Here is a 23,332-nt window from a genome sequence, read left to right on the forward strand (position 1 = left end):
GACCAAGGAGCTGATCATCAACTTCCGTAGGTCACATAACGGGGAATATGCCCCGATCTCTATCAACGGGGACAGTGTGGAGAGAGTGTCCAGCTTCAAGTTTCTGGGCACTCACATTTCGGAGGACCTAACATGGTCCAATAACACTGCTGCGCTGGTCAAGAAGGCACAACAAAGACTGTTCTACTTAAGAACACTGAAAAAGTCTGGTGTACCCCAACAGCTGCTGACGACCTTCTACTGCTGCACCATAGAGAGCATCCTAACGCATGGCATCCCTGTGTGGTACCTCAGCTGCACGGAGGCAGAAAGGAAAGCTCTACAGCGGGTAGTCCATAGAGCTCAGAGGGCCATCGGAACACAGCTACCAGACTTGGAGGGCATCTACAACACACGATGCCTCAGAAAAGCCACCAGCATCCACAAAGACTCTTCACATCCCTGCAACAGTCTGTTCGAACTCCTTCCATCGGGCAGACGATACAAGGCCTTCTACGCCCGCACCTCCAGACTCAGGAACAGCTTCATCCCCAGGGCCATAGCTGCTATGAACCGGTCCTGCTGAGCCGGATGGCCACAACGCATAGATCAACTTGCACTTTACCCTGTCTAAAAACTGTTACAATTGTTTCGTTTCGTTGGGTTGCTGTTAATTACTTAAATTATTGCATCGTATGGGAGGCGCATTCCCAATCTCGTTGTACCCCTGGGTACAATGACAATAAAGATATATTGTATTGTATTGTATTGTACAGTGGCCAGTCAGTCTCCGTTTTTCAGCAGCTGGGTTTCCAGTATTGTGTGGCAGCCGGCACAAAACTGCACAGTAAGTCCACAGCAGGCTTTTAATAGTGCAGATCAATTTCTAGGTAAGGAGTTACCAAAATAGTCTTGGTATGTTTCAAGTGAGTTGTTCTTAACCAGGGATGCAGTGGAGAATCTGCTTTTTTTGCAGTTGAACGGATGCACTGAGACTATTTTGAAGTGCTAACTATTTATTCCTGTTAAACATAAATAGACAGAGCTCTCTACCTCCATTGTAAAATACTGTGTTAACTTATCAATGAGCAGCCAAGTGCAATATTGTGAAAGAATTGGAATCAATGGATAATACATCAGCAAGAATTCGTATTATCAACAATTCAGGGGGAATACAAAGATTTGGTCTTTTAAAGCCCAATGAAACTAGTTCCTTTAAATCTTTGTTGAAATTGCAAACAGGAGAGGCACCAAATAGTGCAAAGCTATTGATGTGTTGTAAAAAAAGTAAAAATGATATAACCTGGTACTTTTTCTTGGGTTCTCTCAAGTATATAAGTATTAAGGAAACATCACCGTTATTGAACACATCTTACATCTGATCTAAACGTGTTTTACATTGCTAACATTGCTTTTAATTGGAAAGTTCAACAAAAATATTTATTTTGTATTTGATCTCGTCACACCAATGAAGTTTAGATATCAATTAAGTTAGCATGTTTATATGTATTTTCATATCAATATTTTAGAAATTTGTTAAGTTATCCTCATGCTTTTTTAAGCCACTGATATCCATATGTGATGTCCATGCACTCTTGTCTTTTGTTCTGCATTAGTTGTTTTATTTTGTTTGTTCATTAGTCCATCAAATCCAGTGCGATCCCAATGTTAGTTAAACTGATGATGGTTTACTCCTTTTAATGATGTATGGATTTTCTTTACAGCATTGTTCACTGTCATGTGTTATAATGTTCTATGTGACAAGTATGCCACAAGACAGCTATACGGCTACTGCCCATCCTGGGCTTTGAACTGGGAGTACAGGAAAAAAGGAATCATGGAAGAAATCGTAAACTGTGATGCAGACATCCTAAGCCTTCAGGTAGCCAGATGTGCATATAAACAAATATTATCCCTCCCTGCAAGCACTAAATAAATAAAAGTTATACTCGTTGAGGAAGGAGATCTATATCCCTCAATGGCTTGATGGGTTGGTCTTAACACCACAGTACTAATTGGGTGTTCAAATCCCCAATTAGAGGTCTGAGTTTACATAGTAACCTTCATTGCACCGAAAGGCTAGAGAAAAAAAAAATTGGGGGAAAGTGTGACGGGTTATGTTGCACATGTTTTATTTCGGTTTCCAATTCTGTTTACAGCAGGCTGAAGCCAGGAAGTGAAACTTGTGCACATGCACATCCATATCTGTAATTGCACCTTCCTCGTTTTTCTTTTAACATTGTCTTTCAAAGCCATTGCAAATATTGTTTCCAAGAAAAATGAAATTACCATGCTTGCTTGTCAAATGTAGCTTACCTTTCCAAGTAGCTTCATATGATTTATCAAACGAAATACAAAGCTGACTAAGGTGACATTATGGCTATTAAACTGCAGTTGTAATATTTTAGTGAGCAGAAGAAAATAAATATGTAGAGTTTTAAGCCTTCCATTCTTCAGGACCTTAGCAGAGAAGTCATAGTTGGGGAGGCAGTGATGAAGTAGCTGGAATAGGAGTCTTAATCCCTTGAAAGGTTTTAGGACTAATTGTAATTAGAGATATCGAGGAGACAATGTCATGCAGGGTAAGATTTTTTTAATTGAGAAGAGTTTAACTGGGAGCCAATGTGCGTTTGCAGAATATGTAGTCTAAAGTTAATCCTGGGGTGAGAACATGGACCAAGGTTATGAATTGAGGCACAAGGCATTCCAGGTGCTGGAATCTGGAGCAACACAATCTGCTGGAGGAAGTCAATAGGTCAAGAAGCATCTGTGGGGTGGGGTGGGGTGGTGAGGCGGTGAGGCGGTAGAAGAAATCTTGATGTTTTGGTTGAAACCCTGCATCAGGGTTGAGAGTGAAAAGGGAAGATAGACGGTACAAAGTAGAGAGGGCAAGTGGTGAGACAGGGACTCGCTGGTGATCGGTGGACTGAGGAAGGGTGAAGATGAAGTCAGGTGGTTGTTAGGTGAAGGCTGAGGAACACCAACATCATTCCACCTGGATCTGTACAACCCAGTGCTACGAACATTGGATTTCCTAATTTCATCTTTACTTGCTATGCTTTCCCTCTTTCCAATCAACCCCCAGCCCCCATCACATTTCCTATCCCCATCTTATTTTTTCCCCCACTTCTCTCCTCATTATTAGTTGTTATTACCCTCCTTACCTATCAGATTCCAGCCTTTGAATTCCCACTTACTACCTTCCTAATGGTCTCCACACCCTGCCTTCCTCTTACCTGGCTTCATCTGCCTTTTGTTTTGGTCTTGTCCATCTGACTTACAGTTCCCCCTCCCCCACCTGGCTCATTCTGCCCATCATCCATCAACTTTCCTCAGTCCACCACCACTTACTGGCCCCCGTCTTCCTCTTTTAACTTCATTCTTCCCACTGCATTCTCAGTCCTGATGCAGGTATTTCAACCAAATGTTGTTCTTGTTGCAAATAGTCTGATTTGGTTCAAAATGTGGACTTTTTTTTTCTGCCCACCAATTCTGCTGGGCCCCGCTGAATTTCTCCAACATTGTTTGTTGTTGAAGGTTATGAAACATCTGCTTCAGTTTCAGAAATACCATGGGAAAGACAGTTTGGTGAAAAGCTTTAATTTTGATGGGACTGAAAAAAAAGGTTTACTTTTTATTTTTAGCCCGTGAACTATTTTGCTCATTGAATACAGCATGTGGATGAGCAATAAGAGATTCTTTGGAGACGATAGATAAAACCCTGCAGCTGTGGGAAGAAATATATTGTAGGTAATTCTCTGAATGCAGTGGAGAGATATTGTGAGGATGGACAACCCTTTCAGTGACTGTACACATATAAAGACAACAGATTAAGTCTATTTCAAGTATGTCTCTCATTTCCAATAAAGGACACAAAGTGCTAGAATAACTTAGTTGATCAGGCAGCATCTCTGGAGTACATGGATTTGTCCATGTTCCAATATACTAAATGCACCTTCAGGTCCATGCGGGGGACAAGGAACATTAATGGAGTGGTTCAAATAAGCACGAGGAAAGACTGGGAACCACAAGTAACATAATGGAAAATGGCAGAATTGAACTGACAACATCGAGTAAACATGGGCATCTAGTTAACTTGGGCATTTCTGTGTCCTCCACTTCATCCCAGGCCACTTGAATTGTGCCAGTTCATCATTCTGAGAACAAATTATGGTTTGCAGCTTGCAGGTGTACTTTAGAACATGCTACCTCTTCTATTGTCTCCCCTATAACTAATAATTATTGGTTTATTCTACAAAGGCTGCCTATATGGTACTGCTTTGTTTGACCTTGCCTTCCTTCTGGGTTTTGTCCAAGGTTTAATGGCAAACAATAAAATAAAATAGTACCAGAATTGGATATGGTACATAACTGAACTGAAAATTTCCTCCTACCATAAAACATTTAAATTTACCTTGACAATTGATCCACCTCTGCATTGTTAGCTCTTAAGATTGTAAGAGATTGTTTCCATTGTTGTCTTTTGGCAACTAATTCAAGGAACAAAGCCATCTTCACCCTCTGTTTTGAATACTGTAGAGTATTTGTTCACTCCTTGGTAAATCAGGTAAATGTCATTGTAAGCAGCTACAATGCTTGTGTGTGCCAATTTTTACAGATGAAAGAAATAGGAGAAAATTGATTTTCCCACCCAATAACGCGTATCTCACGATATTCAAAGGTATTATTTCTTTGAAGGCAGATTATTTTTTCAAAAATAATCACAGTTTAAAGAATAGGAAAGGAAGAGTGGTCATCAAACGATTCTCACCTTGTAAAGGCAGAGGGCATGTACAAAATACCAGTGCAATTTGCATCAGCTGCCAATAAGTTAGAGGTTTCTACCAGTTCTGGGAGATAATTCAATTTAAAGAAATAATTTTAAAGTTTGGCTGTACTCAAGTTAGAAAGATCAAATAATGTGAATGTGGTGCATTTTCAGTTGCTGTGGGAATAAGGAACGAGATTCCAGAACTGGCCATATACAGTGAATGAGGCCACAGCATTGAACAACTGCAAATGTGGTTATTGTTAAAGAGAAAGTGATTAGCCAAGCTGCTTGGTAATACATTGAAAGTGAGAATTTTAGAATCCAGGCTAAAATTAATGATTTATTGAAAGTAATTTATGTTTGATTAACTTCAGTTCTTTGAAGTGACCAATGGTTGTCCTGAACGGCGTGGTTGATTGCAAGTAAACTTCTAAGAAGATATTTTTTGAAGTTGTGCATTATATGTTGTGGGAAATTACATTTTGTGGCAATTAAAAGAGCACCCCCAAAATGAATAGACAATGGCCAGGGACAGGGGCAGAAGATAGTGCTGAAAATGTTGTTTAGACTTGCACAGAGTGTACATTGGCATCCCTCAATTGACAGTTTTGTGGCCACTGCATTTTTCAGAATGTGTTTTAATGGCCTGGTCTGTGGTATATTGAAACCAAAAATATCGAGATGAAGAAAGTGAGAGTGTAGACAGATTGGTGAAATTGTAAATAATTTGCAGATGCAGTGAAGTGAATCATTTAGCTGGGAACAATTAAATTGTGTACGTTTGGAAGGAGGGTATCAACAGATATTCGGGGATGTTGGGAGAAGGCAGAGCAGGACACGGAAGTCGTTGATCAGCCATAATTGTGTTGAATCTTGAAACAGACCCAAAGTTTTGAATAGCCTACTACGTCTTCTACGTTTTCTTTTGAGTATGTTACCTAGACAAATCCTTGAAAGTGAATGGAGTTAAGACTTGTATATTAGTGATGCTTTGACCTCATAAATATATGACTAGTTTCCTTCTTGGTACTACCCCATGGAGCGCCGGTTGGTTTTCATGCTCTTAGTCCTCCATCGCAAACACTCGCAGGTAAGTATCCCCCTGTAGTTTTAAAAAAAAGACTTGTACTTCTACTGTTGTGTACAGTGAACCGCCTGCCTTTTATTGGCACTCTTGCAGTATCTCCTCTGTACTCGCAGACCGCCCAGGTGCTTCTGTCTCTCATCACATACTCTTTAATGTGTTTCTCTGCGCCCCCTCCCCCTTTCGTTCTCCCCGCAACAGGGAGGGATGGGGTTTGTGTCTGATTTCTAGCACAGCAGCACCAATTTAAAAATAAAAATAAATTCAAGCTATTGCCATTTAATTTTTTTCTGTCTTGATAGATGTGTAAAATTTAATATGTTTCTGTTTCTTCAATAGGAAGTAGAAACGGAGCAATACTTTAACCTCTTTTTGCCTGAGTTGAAACAACGAGGCTTTGATGGGTTCTTCTGTCCCAAATCTCGTGCCAAACTCATGTCCGAACAGGAAAGGAAGCATGTAGATGGATGTGCAATATTCTTCAAAACAGAGAAGTATGTTTTGGCTGATAGATTTTTTTTAAATGGTCTATCTTCCAGTTAACTTTCATTGATGAGAATTTTTTTAATTGTTTGTCTAAATCTTATCTGTTTCACCAATAACGCAAATGCATTTGGTAATATTAACTTCATTCATCATGGATGTTTAAATTAATTGTCATGATTAACAGAAGCTCCTCTCTAATTGATATAAGGAATTTATAGCATGTATTTGTACCATTTTATAATTATGCATTCACTATAATTAAAGTCCATAATCACAATTTGGTCTGAAAATTACAGCAAGTGTAGTTTGGATTTACTTGAAAACGCTCTTGAAATATTCCTGGTCTGGCTAGATGTTTGCTCACATTCTTTCTAGAAAATGTCATGTTATTTTTTCCAATTTGATGTGTGTTGTTTCCCTGCTGACAGTAGTTTAAAAAAAAATCATTCAGAGGATTCCAGAGCATGTTCATGCCAACGTGCTGTTACTTTTGTCTGAGGGGCAGAGTGTAAGCAGAAGATTGGTGTCAGTTCAGTTGTCGGTTAGCTTGGCCAGGGATTGTTCATTGAAACAACATGATCATAAAGAACTGCAATGGAGAATATGAACCAAAATTTGAGTTTAAATACCATTAGATAAATCTGCATTTTGAGATTTGGTATCATGAATTCCTGAAAATCTATGTATTTCATTATTGTACCAGTGTCCAATTATGCTCCAATTTTCTGATAGTTTTATCATATTGCACTGAAGAGTATATTGATTGTAATAAGGAAGAACATTTGGGATCACACAAAAGCATTGGACTCTTATTTAAATATTTATATTATAAATTCAGATTACTTAAACCATAATTCACAAGCAAGATATTTCAGAATGTGAAATTGGCCAAGCTTTTCTTTTTGCGGGGTATTTATGTCATGTTGCGTTATAAAAAAATTGCAGTGCAGGCGAATCAAGCACGGTTGCTGCAAACTGAAGCATGTAATTATGGCATTTGGACATTGTTATGGGCAGACGTGCATTTCAGTTCATGGGTCAATAAACAGTGATAGAATGTTGAAAATGTTTTATGCTTGAGCTGGAAAACATATTTACAATGTTATTTTTAAGGTTGTTTGTTTGAATTGCATATAGCTTGTTCATGTCCCTGCTTATCAGTATGGAAGACATTTAAGGGTTTGATTATTAAAATCCCAAGGTAAATGTACATACAAAATTGAAATTAATCTAACAGATATTGCTCAATTAATTAAATTAAATCCTGAAACTCCAGCTCTCCTTTTCCAACCAAGATGTTTTAATATATTTATGCTCCTCAGTATTTTAGTTGTGCAGATGGCCTTTTTTAGGAATTATAATTTTGATTATGTTGAATAATGTTGAATTAAGTTGTGAATAATGTAATATTCATTCATTTACGTGGCAAGAAAAAATTGTTATGTGAAGGGGAGGAAGGTTATAACGTAAGATAATCCTAAAGAAAAAATAATGTGCAGACTGCAGCCAAAATACTGCAGACCGACAATCTTTCAGCATATGTTGGAAAAGTTAGAAATCAAACATTTTGGATTGCAGAGATGGGGAAGAATAATGAGAACAAAGGGAATGTCCATCATAAGGTGCAGTCCAAGAGAGACGAACTGACACTGTTCCATCTAAGAAATGGTGGTGAATGCATGATCAGTACAGTGGTTAATCAAGTCAAGTCAAGTTTATTTGTCACATACATATACAAGATGTGCAGTAAAATGAAAGTGGCAACGCCTGTGGATTGTGGTAAACTACAAAACAGAATAGAAAAAAAAATTTTGACACAAAAAATAAATTAATACAGTTAATTTAATTAGTCCCTGGTGATATGAGAGTTAACAGTCCTGATGGCCTGTGGGAAGAAACTCCGTCACATCCTCTCTGTTTTCACAGTGTGACAGCGGAGGCGTTTGCCTGACCGTAGCAGCTAGAACAGTCCGTTGCTGGGGTGGTAGGGGTCCCCCATAATGTTGCTGGCTCTGGATCTGCACCTCCTGATGTATCGGTCCTGCAGGGGGGGCGAGTGTAGTTCCCATAGTGCGTTCAGCCGAACGCACTACTCTCCGCAGAGCCTTCCTGTCCTGGGCAGAGCTGTTCCCAAACCAGATTATTATGTTCCCGGACAAGATGCTTTCTACAGCCCCAGAGTAGAAGCACTGAAGGATCCTCAGAGAGACACTAAATTTCCTCAACTGTCTGAGGTGGAAAAGGCGCTGCCTTGCCTTACTCACCAGTACGGCAATGTGTGTTGTCCATGTCAGATCTTCCGTGATGTGGACTCCCAGGTATTTAAAGCTGCTCGCCCTATCCACAGATATTCCATCTGGAGAAAGTGTGCGAACATGGATGAAACCAGGAGATGAGAGTAAGAGAGGAAAAAAACAATACTGGAAATGTGAAGTCCAAGCCACTGCAGATATTGGAAATCTGAAAGATAAAAGAATGCTGGGAATACTCAGCACTTAAGTCCAGATAATAGGTTATCACCTGTCACCGATCAGTTATGATGCAAGCTAGAAAGAGTGGTTATTGGGGTAGTAAATTCATTGAACACTGAAGGTTTTCATTTCCCAGTATCCAGGACCCCAGTTGTACCTTTTCCAACACAAGCTTGAGGAACAGCATCTCATCGTGCAATTGAACACATTATAGGATCTAAAAATGGCCACAATAACTTCATGATTTTCAGGTGAACTATCTTTCTGCTTAGAATTAGAACTAGTGAGTTCTGATGAAAGATTAACTCCTGCTACAAATTCAGAAAATGCTACAAACATTTTCTATTTTTGTTTGAGTTACGGCATTGGCAATTTTAAACTTAATTTTGCCTTTCGTTCTCAATAGATGATGTGTAACTTGCTGATTATGTCCAACATTCTGATTTATTTCAGATTACCAGCATCTGTTGTGTTCAGTTTCTTTTTAAAAAATTTCCTTCCTCCTTTTCTGTTTTACTTTATCTTCTCCAGACAAGGTGGCTGTAATCAATAAGTCTACACCCCAGTCTCCTGGCCAGTTTCCCCAATACTTGTGTCACACTTAGTTTCAATCCTATTACAGACATTTCCTTCACTTTATCCACTCCTCCTACTCCTCTGCTACTTGACATGTGTTTAATTTCTAACTTTCTCAGTTGTAATGGAAGTCCTTTGCCACTCTTTCTTTCACCAGAAATGTTACTAGATTTGCAGGGTGTTTCCAGCATCTTCAGTTTTCATTGCAGGTTTTATTCTTTGTGTAGGAACGAACACTTGAAATCCTTTTAATGGTGAATTTGAGTTTTAAAGCTTTCTTTCTATTTGTATAATGTTAATCCTGTTGTGGTTGATTTCAAGTTAGAAATCCACTAACTACTCGCAACACAGAGATCCATCGTTTTCTTGAGAAATTAATATTTTTCCTGATGACACATGATGACATTTGCAATACACTGCTACTTTCTTTGTAGCTTATCTTCAGTAAGCATGACTTGGGTTTAACACCTCTCATCTGGCCATATCCATTAGGATTTCATGGAGTGGGAAAAGAGCGGACAGCAGCAGTGAAGAAAGATTGATCATGCTTGTTAAACGAAGGATGAGCAATAAATGAGAGTGAATTAATAGCACCAGTATTTATCACATTTATTTTAAAAATATCTATCCAGTAATTGGTATTTAGTTAGACTGAATACAATGGAAGATGCATAATCTTGCCTGTCTGATGTCATTACCATGGCAAGAGGATGTACAATGCTAGATGTAGTGAAGGAGGGTACTGCATAAATTTCTAACATGAAAGGACAAGCAATATCTGTGGAGACAAAGGGATGGTTGAGACCCTGCATCACCTAACTCAATTTGCCTAACTTTTGTTTGTTTTACATAATTGTGTCCACCCATGAGCCTCTATTTTTAAACTGCACCCTTCCCCCTCCCCCACTTGGCGCCATCCTCGCATGATGTCCCACCTCGCATGGTTCCACCAATTAGCCAGTGTCTCACCTCTCTAGCACACTTCTTTATTCATCTCTCTTCCCTCTATACTCGCAGATCTCCTCAGATGCTGTTTAGCTGCTGGGATCTGAGAAGTTTTTTTGTTTAATTCCAATACAGTAGTTATTACTAAAACACGTGTTATATACAACGTGATTGCTGAATCAGGGGAAATTATTTGTATTTCTCTAGGTCTAATTGGTTAAGATGTGATTTTAACTGTGAATAAGAAAACTAAGTTACTTTGGAAACTGACAAGCAGAAAATAAATGCAGACGGGGGATTGTCTTGGGGGAGGGGAATTGTTTCTTTGTAACTCCCAGCAGTAATCAGACTCTTTAGTTTTGGAGATACAGCATGGAAGCAGGCTCTTCACCCTACTTCGTCCACACTGACTATCAATCACCCGTTCACACTGGTGCTTTGTTATCCCACTTTCACATAATTCCTTGCATACTAGGGGCAATTTGCAGAGACCAGTTAACCTATAATCTCGCATGTGGGGATGTGGGAGAAAACTAGAGCACTCGGAGGGAACTCGTGCAGTCACAGAAAGAATGTGCAAGTGCCGCACAGCCAACACCCAAGGTCGGGATTGAACCAGAGTCTGGTGCTTTGAGGCAACAACTCTGCCACTTGCGCCATCGTGCCACCATTGTCTCATATGAGCAAAGTCTGAAAGCATCCATAGCTGGCCGTTGAAATAAACAAGCAATAGTATCCATTCACATTTTGTAATGATACTCTGTAAAACAATGCAGCTATAACTTTTAATGTTTTTATCTTGCAGTAACAAACATAAATGTATAGTAATTAAAAAGACCTTGATTTTTGAAAATGCTGCAAGTGGGGGGGGGGGGGGTGGCTGCTGGGAGACTTTCTTATTGTGATTCTGAAATTCTCTAGCCCCAGATGCTCTTTTCCCCATTGGCACAATTGTTTTTATATGCCAATTTTCTTTAATGCAAGATTTCTTATGAGCGCTACTGTTGTGTGATAGCAGAACTTGCTGCATCTCAAAATTTTAGGTGTAATAAGTAAATTCCACCAGCTGAGGGAACTCTTGATTTTTATGTGATATTCAACACCAGATTGTTGCAAAATTGAACGGAAACTTTTGTTTCTTGGCTTTGGATTTACAAATATATATATATCGTAAAATCTTTGAGAGTTTACCTTAAGATTATTTTAAAAGTCATTAATTGGCACTTGTTGACTTTGTGAATTTAGAAATTTTGTTTTTTTTCCCTACTAAATAAATTTGGGCGTTATTTTAAGTAATTGAGTTATCTATGTTTTGGTGCACACAGTAAAGTTAGAATAAGCTAATTATTAGAATTTAATTCGAAAGCTTTAAATTTTATACCCTTAATGAAGCCTATCACTCATTGTCACATCCCTATTAGCAGAAGATAGAATAACAGGTTATGTTACCACTTGAACTGCTGTTAAAAGATCATTTTGATAGTACAATTCAATTATTTCATCTATGATATTTCAGTTTTGATAAATTTATGACTATTTACTTGATCTTTTTTATTTAACTCATCAGTCTTTTTAAAATTAATCCTCAGACTGTCACGTGTTGCCCATGTATGCCTTGGTTTGGTTGTTAGAAAACATTTGGTAAATCCTACCCACTCTCTTCACTCCCTCAGATTTGCATTGGTGCAGAAGCACACAGTGGAATTCAACCAATTGGCAATGGCTAATTCAGATGGATCCGAAGCCATGCTAAATCGTGTCATGACAAAAGATAATATTGGAGTCGCAGTACTATTGGAAGTCCACAAGGATCTGTTTGGAGGTATATGTTTTGTATTCTTAAAACAGCAAATAAAGTTAAATGGATTTACTATTTGATAAGGCTCATACATGTAATGCTTTTACTAAATATTTAATCGGACTTCGCTGGGCTTTATCTTGCAGTAAATGTTATTCCCTTTTATCTGTACACTGCGGATGACTTGATTGTAATCATGTATAGTCTTTCTGCTGACTGGATAGCACGTAACAAAACGCTTTTCACTGTACCTCAGCACAGTGACAATAAACTAAACTTATAAGAAAATAACTGCAGATGCTGGTAAAAATCGAAGGTGTTTATTCACAAAATGCTGGAGTAACTCAGCAGGTCAGGCAGCATCTCAGGAGAGAAGGAATGGTCGACGTTTTGGGTCGAGACCCTTCTTCAGACTGAAGAAGGGTATCGACCCGAAACGTCGCCCATTCCTTCTCTCCTGAGATGCTGCCTGACCTGCTGAGTTACTCCAGCATTTTGTGAACTAAACTAAACTGCTCAGTGCTGCTTCATAGGATGATTTAATGTCTATTTGGAAATCTCTCCTGAAGGAGCAGTACATTTGCTACTCAACTAATTTTGGCATATGAAATTTCATTATCTTTTGCCATCCTACTTTCAGAAAGCAATATTGTTTTCTACAAGGTGTATATATATTTCAGAACTAAGTTTGTTCAAGAATCTTTCTCCATTGTTGCCCCATTCATTAGGTAAAAGGGAGGGTTATTGTTGTTTGTTCATTTTGTTCCTTTAAAAAAAAATGGCTGAAGTTAACCCAGGGTGACTTGTAGAATATGTTACTTACATTGTTATCGTTATCTGGCACTAGTGAAAAAAAATCATAATTTATAATATTTATAATATTTATAATATTTGGATAAAGAAAGGCTTTTGGGAGTCAACTTTTATTTTGTTTTTGTTTTTCTGTAATATTTAACAATGAAGTGTACAGTTATAGATTCCTCAATGTTTCAAACTTTAACAAGGCCATTCATTGTTTCCTCTCCATGAAGCAGGGAACTAAGTTTTTTAAAAAAACAGATTTCATGAGATTTATTTATTCGCGTCATCACCCAGCTGTTTGCCAATAGCGAGCAAATTTTAGTGCCATGTCATTGGCCTCTGCAAGATCCTTTACAGTGCATGTGTCATGCAGCATGTCACAGCTGAGGAGATATTCCATAGTCTGGAGGCCCCGTCCGCACTCACAGTCTGCCGCTTCAGCATGTTCGATTTGCTTCTCCCCATGCCTGTCTGCAGTCTGTTGAGACTGTGCCAGGTTATCCACAGTTGGTCGGAACCTGGTGGGAGTTTCTCAGAGGGATCGATTGCCATGTGAGTGTCTTCCGGAGATTTCTCTAGTCTCTCTTCCCAGAGTTTGAGCCTTCTGGACGATGCACTGCAGTCCAGGGGATGGACAGATGAGAGGAAACTTCTGCGTGATTTCAAACGCTGAGGTAGCAAAGGGTGGTCATGTAGGGGGTGTCTTTCATCCTCTGATTGTCTGAGGTGTTCTTTTTGACTGGCTACAGCTCTTCTGATTCCAGGAGGTGCAATGCCAGAGAGTAGGTAGATGTTGTCAGTCTTGGTAGGTTTCATGCATCCACTGATGCAGCGACAGTTTGTGTTTAGCACACGATCAATCTTCCCTGCATGAGCTGAGTGCTCCCATACTGCACTGGCATACTCGATAGTGGAGAAGCAGAGAGCCAGAGCTGTTGATCGAATGGTTTTAGAATTTGCTCCCCATTTTGAGGTACTCAGCTTGCTAAGAAGAGCATTTCTGGAACTGACTTTTTCTTTAAGCATACATTTTATCCATTTCATGAGATTATTGTGTATTTTATTGGAGGGCGAGTCCAGTACTGGACAACCTGTCTGAGGGATATTTTTCTATGTACAAAGATTACTCTTGGCTCTTCAAAATTTGAACACATCTGTAGTCATGCCCATCAAGACCAATTGAAGATATTTTCCACCAGACACCTTCCCCAAGGATAGCATAGTAACCCAGTAAAATGTGCCACTCAACACTTCACTGCTGGAATCTAGCCTAAACATCATCCTTGAATCACTTTCAAATACACATGTCAGTTAATAAAAATAAAGAAGGGCCTTGACCCAAAACATCACCTATCCTTGTCCTCCAGAGATGATGCCTGCTCCGTTGAGTTACTCCAGCACGTTGCGCTTGTTTTTTGTTCAGAACAAATGTCTGCTTTGGTCCCAGATGTTAAATGGATATCTCCTTGCATAAAGTCCATCTGGTGTAGCACTGTAGGATGTGCTGCTACTTCAAATGTGTCAGTAAATCAATATCCCATTCATCCCTGGGTGGATGTTGACCATTGTACACCATTGTTCAAAGTAGAGCAGAAAGATTTTCCTTTCAATCAGTGTTTTGCTTTTAGCCAACATTTAAGAGATTTGTCTTATTGCTGTGCATGGAATCTTGCTGTGTGCATTTTTTTAGCCACACTTCCTGCGATACAACAGGTGAACAGACATAAGAATCAAGTTACTCCAGCACTGTATCCATCAGAATTACCTCTGGCTATAGAGCGTTTGGGATGTCCTGAGATTGTAAAAGACACTATGTAAATCTAACTTTGTTCTCTTTGTTCAATTGCTGCATACATTTAAAGGCGTCATCCCTTTCAGGTGCAAAGGCACTTCATGGAGCAGACAAGCAGCTAATTCTGGTGGCTAATGCACATATGCACTGGGACCCTGAATACTCTGATGTGAAGCTCATCCAAACCATGATGATTATTTCTGAACTCAAAGCTATTCTTGAGAAGTCAGCCGTATCTCTTAGGCCAAGTTGCCCTTCTACAGACCCTAACTGCATCCCATTGGTGCTGTGTGCAGATCTCAATTCACTGCCAGATTCGGGTAAGATTATTAAGAGCAGTATACAATGATTATTACCGAAACTAATTTGTGAATTATCTCGTGAATTTTAAAACATAAATGTCTGCACATTTGACCATGATTTGCTCTAAAGTCTAGAATTATAGATATAAAATATCTCCAGCATTATGCAGAAAGAAATGTCCAGTTCAGTTTTAAGTACTTCGCTTCTAATCTGTGTTCATGTGTTTCAAAAAAAGTCTTTATCAGTTTGATTTAAACTTCTTTGTATTCAATAGATTATATTGTAAAATGCTTTGTGTAATCCATTGTGTAGTTCAAATTGCTGTGTAAGACAAAGCAAAATGGAGGGAGGAAGCTGTAAACCAGTTACCAGTCTGTGAGCAGCGCTTTTATAATAACTAACATGCAATGGCTTAAATGCACCACATTAACTCCACTTGATGTGTAGGTGTTGTGGAATATTTGAGCAGTGGAGGTGTTGCACAGAATCACAAAGACTTCAAGGAGTTGAGGTACAATGAGTGTTTGACCAACTTCAACTGCAATGGAAAGAACGGAACTTCAGATGGCAGAATTACTCATGATTTCCAGCTCCAGAGCGCCTATGAAAACAACTTGATGCCTTACACAAATTACACTTTTGACTTTAAGGTAAGTAATAGACTGCACTGTGGTTTCATTTCTCTTGAACTTGTGTTTTGCAGATTTTATTTTGCAGTTCGTTATTTGCTGCAGAGTTTACTTACTCCTACTTATGAAATTGTTTCTGATGAATTTGGTGGCGATGGTGTAGAATAAAAATTTGCATGATTAAAAATTAAGATTGTGTGCTTACTTTGGAAGAAAAACCATACTCCAATTAGTACTTATGAACATTCAGCTGGCTTGTTGATAGAATATTTCAAAAATGTTTTTTCCTGCATTATTAACTTTAAAACCAAGACCAGTGTTTTTGTGATTTGGTGGAGGGGGTAGGGGGCGGGCAAAGGGAGGTGGGTGGGCAGAGGGTTGAAATCTTGAGCTTGCTGATGTTGGACTCCACATGGAGTCTTGCAGCCGAATGCCAGCTTCCACAGTTCTCACTCGTTCTTTTGAAAATTGGTATGTTCAGGAATTCTATTTGTTTCCATTGACAGGAATCACTCTGAGAGGCAAGTGTCAGATCATTTAGATTTTTAAGTGCACCTTATTAGTGTTTAAATTATATAACTGTATAAACTCGCGTTTTCATGGATTTTAATTAAAAACTATTCATTTTAGTTCTAGTTTTTAGTTGCATAATCAAATTGTTAGACAGCATTGCCAAAAACTGAAATGAAATATTTGGGAAGAGTTTGTAAATATTGACAAATTGGAAGAGAATATGGTTAATTTAGGTTTATTATTATCGCATGAGTTGAGGTACAGTGAAAAGCTTGGATGTGCATGCTATCAGATAATGCAATCAAGTCAAGCTCAAGTACAATTGGTAGAGCAAAGGGGAAGATCGGGTGCAGAATATAGTTTTCAGCATTAGTTCGCAATGGGGTAGAGGTGAATCGAATAGTACCTATGGATTGACCGTTCAGAAGCCTGATAACAGAGGGGAAAGAAGTGTTCCTGAATCTAGGAGCAATAGGAGCAAAGAGGTCCTTCTACAGTTGTACCGGGCCCTGGTGAGACCGCACCTGGAGTACTGTGTGCAGTTTTTGTCTCCAAATTTGAGGAAGGATATTCTTGCTATTGAGGGCGTGCAGCGTAGGTTCACTAGGTTGATTCCCGGAATGGCGGGACTGTCGTATGTTGAAAGGCTGGAGCAATTAGGCTTGTATACACTGGAATTTAGAAGGATGAGGGGGGATCTTATTGAAACATATAAGATAATTAGAGGATTGGACACATTAGAGGCAGGAAACATGTTCCCAATGTTGGGAGAGTCCAGAACAAGGGGCCACAGTTTAAGAATAAGGGGTAGGCCATTTAGAACGGAGATGAGGAAGAACTTTTTCAGTCAGAGAGTGGTGAAGGTGTGGAATTCTCTGCCTCAGAAGGCAGTGGAGGCCAGTTCGTTGGATGCTTTCAAGAGAGAGCTGGATAGAGCTTCTAAGGATAGCGGAGTGAGGGGGTATGGGGAGAAGGCAGGAACGGGGTACTGATTGAGAGTGATCAGCCATGATCGCATTGAATGGCGGTGCTGGCTCGAAGGGCTGAATGGCCCACTCCTGCACCTATTGTCTATTGTCTATTGTCTAGTGGTGCGCGCTCTGGGTTGCAAGGGGCAGTTTATGGGAACATTGTGGGCTCACAGAAACATAGAAATAGGTTTATTCACAAAATGCTGGAGTAACTTAGAAATAGGTGCAGGAGGAGGCCATTTGTCCCTTCAAGCCAGCACTGCCATTCATTATGATCATGGCTGATCATCCAAAATCAGTACACCGTTCCTGCTTTTTCCACAGGAACCCCAGGGTTCCTTTTGAACCCTGCGATGTTGATTTCAGAATGTTTTTGTTCTGTGAACAGTTTAATATTTTTTCACAGACCATGAATGGTTAGTCACAAGATGCAGGTTAATGTCAAATGATTTTCTTTTTGTTTTCTCTCTTAGGGTGTTATTGACTACGTTTTCTATTCCAAGACGCTAATGAAAGTGCTGGGTGTTCTTGGTCCTTTGGATCCTCAGTGGCTTGCAGAAAACTCCATCACTGGATGTCCGCACCCTCATATTCCTTCCGACCACTTCTCACTGTTAATACAGCTTGAACTTCAGCTTTCCTTGCCACCTTTGAATGGCGTGCACTTACCCAGCAGGAGGTAGTGGAGCCCTGACCTGGAGGCACTGCCTGCTTTTATGGACATGTACAGTTGTAAAATCAAAGTATGACGGAGTGAAGTATGGCCTGTAAAAAAAAACCCTGTTTTCTTTTGTTTTAATGTGTGTCCGATAGGTTTCTAGTGTTACTGTTTCATAGTTTATTTCACTGTATTGTCACTAAGTCTGGTGCAAACAAACTTTAAAAGCTGTTTTACCCAGTTCTTTAGGGACACTGGAATTAACATTATTCATAACTGAAAGTTATCAATCTCACAACGTTATGTGTTGTATTCGTGGTTTCCTGTTGGATTATATACCCAAACTGGCATTGAAACAGCAGCATTACATGCTTTGCTATACAGTGCTATTGATTCTACTTCCAAACAGTTTTGACTCATTTCACAAATTTGAATGAAAATTTGATGCTTTTCCGTTTGTCATCCTCTATTTCCTATCCCATGTCAATCACTTGATCTAATTTTTTGCTTTAATTCCTTGATACGTTTAATTCTTCAATATGTTTTTGCTTTTGTTGACCAGTATTCCCTCTTTATTCTGGTCTTTTAACTGTTGAGTAGATTCTCTTTTTAGATCTTGAATGAAAAGTTAATTGAAGCCATTGTGAATTCTGTCCAGCTGTGATTTGATTTAATGCTATTCTGTGTATGTTTTTCTTTTGCATGATATGTGGTTTATACTTTTTTTCATTAAAGGTACCAATTATTTATTGCTTTGAGGAAAGAGAGGCAAGGTTCAAATTTTTCACATTGATTACTGAAAATGTATTGAAGGAATATGTCTTTACAGTTCAGTTTATCCTGGCGCAGTGAAATAAACCATAGAGCAAGCAGTAATTGATGTGCATCAGAAATAATTTGATCACAACATCAAGTGAAGCACCTTTAAATTACTGTACAACAAATTTGCACCATCTAATGGTTGTTAATTTTCCAGTTGTTTATTCCAACAACGTATTGCACTTTATAAAGAAATAGGTTTTGGTTGTGCAGTAAATATGACCTGTGTCTCATGCGTCCCCACAGCCAGTTTAAAAAAAAGACTGCATTTCAAGAACCAATGTAACGGGTTATTTGAATCAACAGAACAACATAACTTCTGATATGAAAAATCTGTTTTTAGTTTAATATATAATGCTAGTATTACATTGAATAAAGTTTACAAGTGGTCAAAGCCTATTTATAGTATTACCAAAAACATCCTCTGATATCTTTGACTGGTCTTTGACTTCAAGATTATCTGAAGTTTTAAGTCAGCACTTTATTTCTATGACCTACATTTTTGAAATATTGTCATCTTTTTAAGGATCTAGATTGTGTAGCAAAATAAAATTGATGACAGAGGTCAGGAGGACTAAGTAAGTCATAAAATAGTTTTTTTTTGTTGAGAGAATTTGAACATTTTAGTCCCTTTTATATATCCCATGCCTTGTGTGTAAAATCAAGGTGGTCTTGCTTCTTGAAACATGATAACTTTGTTTCATTCTTGCATTATTTTAATAACTACAAGCAATATTATCTTCCCATACTTCACTCCCAATATTTTGTCAGATCTGTATGTATAAAATGGAATTTAAAATTCATCTGTAATGATTGTATACGAACTTCAGAAGAGCCCATCTACTGAATATTGTTTTCTTTTTTATAATTGAAGAGGAAAACAGTTTTTGGGAAAACTTAAATGTTAACTTTGTCTGCTTTCCATATAAATGAATTGAGACACTATAGCAAGAGGGTGTTTCTCAGGTTTTCTTTGCTTCTGTCTGTATTTTTCCAAAATTCTGATAACTGTACTTTAAAAGAAAAATATACATATAAAAAAATTGACGAAAAGAACATTTAAAGAAAAAACAGTGAAATGTAAATGTGAGCAAATTTGGCAAATGTGTTTATCAAAGTTCAGGCAAAAAATAAAGAAAGCACAGTCAGATTCATGTATGTTTCTGTCCTGTTTATGTCAATTGTTTCATTACAATGTGCCTCATTCGATTTGCTCAAGCAGCATCACTGCCCAAGCAAGCAGAGAAAACCTGACAGGCCTTCTCCAGGCAACTTTTAAAATTCTGTACAATAAATCTATTAAGATTTGTGAGATTTTATGTAAAAAAAACATGGAGAAAAACAACTTAAAAACAATTTTGTACAAGCTCTGTAATGTGTTTATCTTTGGTGTAAGGAGTGTGAGACATTGGAAACTGTACCATAAGTCAGGTATGGCACAATGAGTTTTGAAACCAGCTGTTTTTTTTCCATCCCATTCCTAGCATGGCTTGTCTTTTGTTTTTACCTTCATGTAGGGCAGAAGACCTATTCTCAATGACAAAGCTGCATATGCATAAAGGTCTTCATTACTTTTTGGGTATTGTGTATTTTGATGTGGAAAAGCTTACCCTTCCTTGCTAAATAATAATTTATCTTATCAAAAGTACTTACTAATTTCAATGGATTGAAAAGCTACTGAATTCCAGTCTTTCAAGGTTTCATATCACTCAGCATTTCTGTTAACATGTCATTTAAAACAAAGTACGGGTTTCATGACTTAATTCAGTTCTGAAAGGCAGATTTTGATAGAGGTACTTGTATATTTCTAGGAATTGTTCAGAGCCTGATTGTACGCTGCAGAGAGCCAAAAATGTGTTTAATTAAAACTATATACCAAAAGTCAACCACTTCATCAGATTTTAATTCACTGTGTGATTTTAATGGTAAATTAAAGGACTCTTAAATTGATCAAATTAAAATTGTATTTTCCACATCAGTTCATGGGGGCTTTTTCTAAATACCTCTTTTTAAATTAGATCAGACTCCAAGAACTGAAAAAGATTATTGCACTTTTGTTAATTTAATTGACTTAAAGTTGATTTATATTCACATGCCTCTTTCTTGATAAATTGTAAATGAATCTTTAAACACTTAGTGGTTTTGCCAATCAGTAAATTCCTCTCCCACCCTCCCCACCCCTATGTCATAAGTGATGACTGAGTTCAGAAAATGGCTGAATAAATGGGATCAGATTTTTGAAAGTTGTACATCAGCTGTTTAGCCTCCACTGCAAGATTTATGTTGAAGTACAAGCCTATCTTAGAAGGCAACGTGATTCTTGAATTGATGTACTGTGCTGTGATGGATGCCCATAGAGACTCTTTTTGAATTTGTTTCACCAGTTAGTCTCTGGAAAGTATAGGTTCAAGACCTCCGATACACAATTTTAGAAGATTTAACTTGTATAGGGAAATGTAGTTACAATTTGAAAAAAGGTCTTGGAATATATTTCGCAGAGTGGCCAGTGGGTCTTCAGAGTGAACTATTGTTAAATTGCAACATAATTTGGATATTGTGCATGCTTTGAGATGATCAATTGTTAATTTGCAATACCAAAAAAAAATGAGTGATATGACTCTTTGAGACCCGTGGTGCTTCTGTTTGCAAAACTTGCTTAGATTGTATTAAAAGATTATAGTTTGTAAAAGTGGTAGTAGTGATTTAGTTTTTTAAACACTGATCAAAAATGTTCAGCATTTGGCCACCTTTATTTTTTTTACCCAATTTTTTTAAAGAAAAAAAATTGATTATCAAGGTGGTTAATAGGAAACAAAAATTGTTTGTTCTGCGTCATCAGAGTCTGCATTAAAATGTTGGATAGTATTTATTCTCCAGAACTATGAACAGTGAAATATTGCTCCCACTCCTTCCACAAAAATGGTTGTGTTCCTTTCCAACGTCAATGGATTAAAATGCAATAGTTGAGTATGCGTAAATTAACACTTACTGATCTATTAGGTTGCAATTTACAAGGATTGTGTATGTAATAGGAAGTTCCTGAATTTTCACCAGCTGAATTTCTTTAAACTTTCAAAAATGTGATACGAATGAAAGTGAAAACTTTGAATTTGAAAAGACTCTTAAATATGGTGCATTATCTGATCTGCTCTTGACTGCAGTTCGTTCACTGTAATTTAGAATATACGAACCAAGCCAGTAACTGTTCACACAATCTGTCTTTAAACTTTTGGCAGCTCAGATGGTAGTGTTTCACGTACTACTAGAAGAAAGTTTTTTGAAAGGTAATTTTTCCATATGGAGGTCAGGTATTGCTCTCAATGTGTGGGGCTAAATTATGTCTGCTTGTTCCCTTGCACCTGTGTATCTTTTCCTTTAACTGTAGGCAATAAACAACCATTTAAAAATGTTTCTTGCATGTTTAATGAGTCTTGAATGATAAAATGAGCATCTTTGGGAGTCTACCAACCACATTAACACCCCCGGTAAGTTGGTTTTATATCTAAATTAATACTAATTGCCCCAGAATTGTGGTTCTATTTGGCAATATAAATTGGAAACACAGTTGTGAATGTTTAGTTATTTAATCTTATGTTTTCTGAAGTTTCGTTATTGTCTTGTAGCAGCAAAACATTCTGCAGAATTAAACTATATTTCTTTAACCAGAGATTAAAAGAGGAATTTATAGCCAAAAATTACGCAGCATTTTGTGTCTATCTTTGGTATAAACCAGCATCTGTTCGTTCCTACACATTTAATACAAAAGTTGTTTTGGTTTGGTAATATTGTGTGCATTGCTTTCTTTTGACCCATGATCTTTTAAATATATTTCCTTGAGCGGCAGATTTTAAAACTGCATGTGGAAACGTTCATAACGTTTGATGTAATGATTCCTATTTATTTGAAATTAATTGAAAGCCATTCCTGCCATTTTAGGGCTAGTATAGAGAACGGTCATTCTAAATGTCTCAATGGTCAGGGGGTCACTCTTGGAAGTCTAAAACTGAGATTCAAGTAAATCTGCTATGTCTAAGAGTAGGAAATTTCTGGTTATTCATCCATCAACAGTGGTTTGTCAGTGAATTCAAAGATGGTGTTGTCACTGTGTCCGGCTGCACAGTCTTGTGCATAGAGTGAGTAGAGCAGGAGACTGAACACACTGCACTGCAATGAGTAGCTAGCACTGATGAATATTGAGAAGGAAGTGTGGTTGCCAATTCATACTAATTGTGGTCTGCCAATGAGGAAGTGGAGGAGCCAGTTACATAGGAATGTGCAGAGATCCAGTTGGACCTGGACAAGCTCTACTTTGCATCTGTACTTTTTGAGAAGGCTCCGCTCCTTCAACATCTGCAGTGAGATGCCAATGCCATCTTTGCTGCTGTGTGCTGGGGCCGCGGACGCCAATAGGATCAAGAAACTCATCAGGAAGGTTGGCTCTGTCCTGGAGCGGAGTTGGATTCATGGGAGGTGGTCTTGGAGGGGAGTATGCTCCTCAAACAGCGGAGCATCCTGGACAATACAACTCACCCCCTCCATGACAACTGGTCAATCTTCAGCAACAGACTGGTTCCACCAAGATGCAGCACAGAACGCCACAGGAGATCCTCCTTTCCCGTGACTATCAAACTTTACAACTCCTCCCCCTTCTGTCATGGGGTAGACTAAGACTGACTCCCCTCACCTCTTCAATCTTTGCACATCCCCAAAGGCTTTCCACTCGTCACTTTAACTTC

At 38.3% G+C, this 23,332-nt stretch overlaps 1 protein-coding gene across 2 annotated transcripts in view; it reads left to right on the forward strand.

The window, feature by feature from the left end:
• Window positions 1-21,987, forward strand: part of cnot6l (CCR4-NOT transcription complex, subunit 6-like) — a 75,362-nt gene extending 53,375 nt beyond the window's left edge. For both annotated transcript variants that reach the window (XM_078402264.1, XM_078402274.1), the window contains exons 7-12: window positions 1,704-1,861; window positions 6,174-6,328; window positions 11,986-12,134; window positions 14,790-15,023; window positions 15,454-15,656; window positions 17,593-21,987. In XM_078402264.1, coding sequence (XP_078258390.1) covers window positions 1,704-1,861; window positions 6,174-6,328; window positions 11,986-12,134; window positions 14,790-15,023; window positions 15,454-15,656; window positions 17,593-17,802 — 1,109 coding nt within the window. In that variant the 3' untranslated portion in view covers window positions 17,803-21,987. The remainder of the gene's footprint in view (window positions 1-1,703; window positions 1,862-6,173; window positions 6,329-11,985; window positions 12,135-14,789; window positions 15,024-15,453; window positions 15,657-17,592) is intronic.
• Window positions 21,988-23,332: the final 1,345 nt, after the last annotated feature.

The sequence above is a fragment of the Rhinoraja longicauda genome, chromosome 1, assembly GCF_053455715.1.
Source record: "Rhinoraja longicauda isolate Sanriku21f chromosome 1, sRhiLon1.1, whole genome shotgun sequence".
Lineage (NCBI taxonomy): Eukaryota > Metazoa > Chordata > Chondrichthyes > Rajiformes > Arhynchobatidae > Rhinoraja > Rhinoraja longicauda.